At 41.1% G+C, this 3,198-nt stretch overlaps 1 protein-coding gene across 1 annotated transcript in view; it reads right to left on the bottom strand.

Annotated features, from left to right (window-relative positions):
• LOC109518663 (RNA-binding protein Musashi homolog 2-like) overlaps positions 1–2,020 on the bottom strand; it is an 89,296-nt gene extending 87,276 nt beyond the window's left edge. The window contains exons 1-4 of the mRNA XM_019874668.1: positions 1,831–2,020; positions 1,038–1,078; positions 814–895; positions 608–692 (exon numbers count right to left, since the gene is read on the bottom strand). Coding sequence (XP_019730227.1) covers positions 608–692; positions 814–895; positions 1,038–1,078; positions 1,831–1,892 — 270 coding nt within the window. The 5' untranslated portion in view covers positions 1,893–2,020. The remainder of the gene's footprint in view (positions 1–607; positions 693–813; positions 896–1,037; positions 1,079–1,830) is intronic.
• Positions 2,021–3,198: the final 1,178 nt, after the last annotated feature.

Genomic DNA, 3,198 nt, shown 5'->3' on the forward strand with positions numbered 1-3,198 from the left:
GGGGGGGCATGTTCACACTGGACTGGTCGATCTCCTGAGGCTGACTCCTTGAAAAGTAGCCCTTGGGACAAAAAAGGTTGGGCACCCCTGATGTACAGTATAGAATAGCACTGTAAAGGTGCATTTGTTATACTCTATGATTGCAATGAGAGTTAACCCTCTGCCACAGAGGTAATCTGTTATTGAGGTCAATTAAATATTGGACATATGGAACCGGTGGTGTCTAACTGTGTTGTGTTTAAGAATATTGATGATGCACAGCAGAATTTCTTATGTTGGTTACATTTCATGGTCTCAATCACAAAGCCTGATGAAAACAGCAGAAACCAATGTCCTCCTGTCAATTATATTGATACAGCGTACCCATATGGCATGGCACTGTATTGAAATATTTAAATTTGTAAATGAAAACAAAAGTTTCTCCAGCTCTAAAAATTCTTACCTCCCCATGGACATCAAGAGAAAAAGTAAAAAAAAGAAAAAGTAACTATTTCCAAGTTTTTTTTAATGGCCCTGATACATAGATGCATGTTTAGTGCATGTTTGCAAATCATCGATGAAAAACACCCATTGTATCATGCAGCGTAAATGAAAGAGGTGGACTTACCATTTTAGAGTCGAGCTCATGACGCGGCTGTGCCAAGACATTATCTACGCTGGCAGAATCTGCAAAAGTGACGAAGCCAAAGCCCCTATTATGAAATAAAACCACATAATGGTTATATATTTTAAACAAGATTTGTGTGTGTGTGTGTGTGTGTGTGTGTGTGTGTGTGTGTGTGTGTGTGTGTGTGTGTGTGTGTGTGTGTTTACCTGGAGCGTTTAGTTGTTGGGTCTCTCATGACCATACATTCAATGATTTCACCAAATGTATTGAAATAATGTTTAAGGCTGTCTGGGGGGAAAGAGATACTATTGGTTAGCATTTTTTTTTGATATTTTAAAGCAGAATGTGCGTTATAATTTTATTGTTTCCAGCCCTTATTTTAAATAAAGGGGTCAAATGAAGGACTGCCTGGCTGTGAGCATTACCTTACCAGGTGAAGTTTGCCAGCTGAGGCCACCGATAAACATTTTCCTACCGAGGAAAAAAAAAGTCAATACAGGTGTTCCATCATCCGTAATGACTGAGTAAATATGACTCCGCAGTTGACTAGGTGAAGTGAAAAACTGTAGTCGAAAATAGAAGCAACGCAAACGCCGCCAGCGAGAGAGCCACGGATGAGCAGTCGAGTGCCAGCTGTTATCCAGACTTCATTCCAACTTCCCCACAAACATTTACAGACTAAAATCTCCACCTCGTAGTAATTATTATTTGTGCTGTAAAATAATTACAACGACATACCTAATTCGGTGTAGCTCAAGTTAAGTAGTTACCAGTCACCTCTAAATATACAACCACAATTCAAACTGTTGCCACCTTTCTGGCCATAACATCCACTCAAACACAATCCAAATCTGTTTTCTATTGCAATTCGCTCAAGCGGATGACATGTTGACGTTGTTCAACTTGACGTTTGTAAAATGTCTTCACTGCTCCTCAATAGTCAGATTGGTAGCAAGAAGTAGCAGATAAAATGAAGTCGACCTTACTGTACGCCAGGAACACTCGAGGTAAATCTGATCAAATAGCTACTGTTCACAAAAAGGTGTCCGACCGTTGACAGGACACGGAAGGAAGGCGGCGAAAGTTTTACAGAAGCGCGGATCTGATCAATTATCCATCCATCAATTATATGAAACCGTTATCCTCAATGCAGCAATTGTTTAAAAACATGTATATTCTATTACATGAGCGACAAGGATATAGTTCGTGTTGAATAACCTTACCCCGGGTCGTGTTGCGGATCGATCGGGTTTGCAGACGTGTTTTGGCTGCCGTTTCCTTCCATGTCTGACCTTGCTACAAATCGGGAATATAACTGACGGGCACACGTACGAGGATTACTGGCTCGACAGACTGACTCGAATTCGAGGAGCGCTCAGTCCACGTGGGATCACATCAGGTTAGTCCCTCCTCCGCCGTCACCGGTTCCTTCTACTTCCACTCCGTGTTCGGCAGCCCGCCCACATCAATATGATTAACAGTCATTGTCAATGAAAATCATGTGCCTGCAAGAATGTAAGGGGGCGGGCTTCTCCTTTCACAAAGTCAAGTGCACTCACTCACTGTGTCTGTGTCAGGCAAGTCAAAAAACAAAACTGGAAATACAGGTAGATTGTGTTATTATTTTGTTCATTAGTCTGCTTTGACAAGTGGGCAAGTGATTACCGCATCAATCGTTGGGTTGAGGGGGCTTTGCGCTCGGTTGTAGTGCGTGAATGTTGGCACTATGATTTCGTCGTTTCGTGTTCTTGCAGAAACAACTACACTGTTAAAAAAAAAAAAAAAAAAAAAAAAACAACAACAATTTTGGAGAGCGCTAAATATGACCTATGAAAATCATGTAAAATTTACTTGATTAGTTTAGGCGAGCCAGCTTTATTTACATTCCATAAGGCAACTCAAACAAGCGAAGACATAAAACACCTACAAGCATTTACAAACACAACTGGTATTGGCATTCAGAAACACAGCAGAGAAAATAAAAGTCACATTGCCAAAATTTCAACACACAAAACTTTAACATTTGAAAGTAAAGAAATAAGATTAGGTTTTGAAAATAACTACAAGAATAAATTAGTTAAAATGTTTAGAAGATCTTAATCACAGATATGTGGAAAAAGCATGGTTTTTAATCTGGATCTAAAAGCATTGACTTCACCCAACACTCCATCGCAGCTTTCAAGCTCGACCTAGACCAGGGGTGTCAAACATACGGCCCGCGGGCCGGATCCGGCCCGCAAAGGAGTTTAATCCGGCCCGCGAGATGATTATGTAAAGCATCGGTGTCAAACATACGGCCCGCGGGCCGGAACCGGCCCGCAAGTAGATTCAATCAGGCCCGCAGGATAATGCAAAAGTGAAAAAAATGCATTAAAGACACAGAATTAATATTTTTAATCAGGTGCAATTCATTGAGTATCCGCAAGGGGACACTGTTTTGATCAGAGAAGAAGACAACAGCAGCCTCAGTCCGTCACTGAGACAGACCCATGACAGCAGACGCTATCAATAGCACTCTCACATTTCCACATTTAATAGCACTCTCCTTAGTTTGTAAGGTGTAGGCAGGGATTACATTTAGATTTTATATG

The sequence above is a fragment of the Hippocampus comes genome, unplaced genomic scaffold (genome assembly GCF_001891065.2).
Source record: "Hippocampus comes isolate QL1 unplaced genomic scaffold, H_comes_QL1_v1.1 scaffold200, whole genome shotgun sequence".
In the NCBI taxonomy this organism is placed as follows: domain Eukaryota; kingdom Metazoa; phylum Chordata; class Actinopteri; order Syngnathiformes; family Syngnathidae; genus Hippocampus; species Hippocampus comes.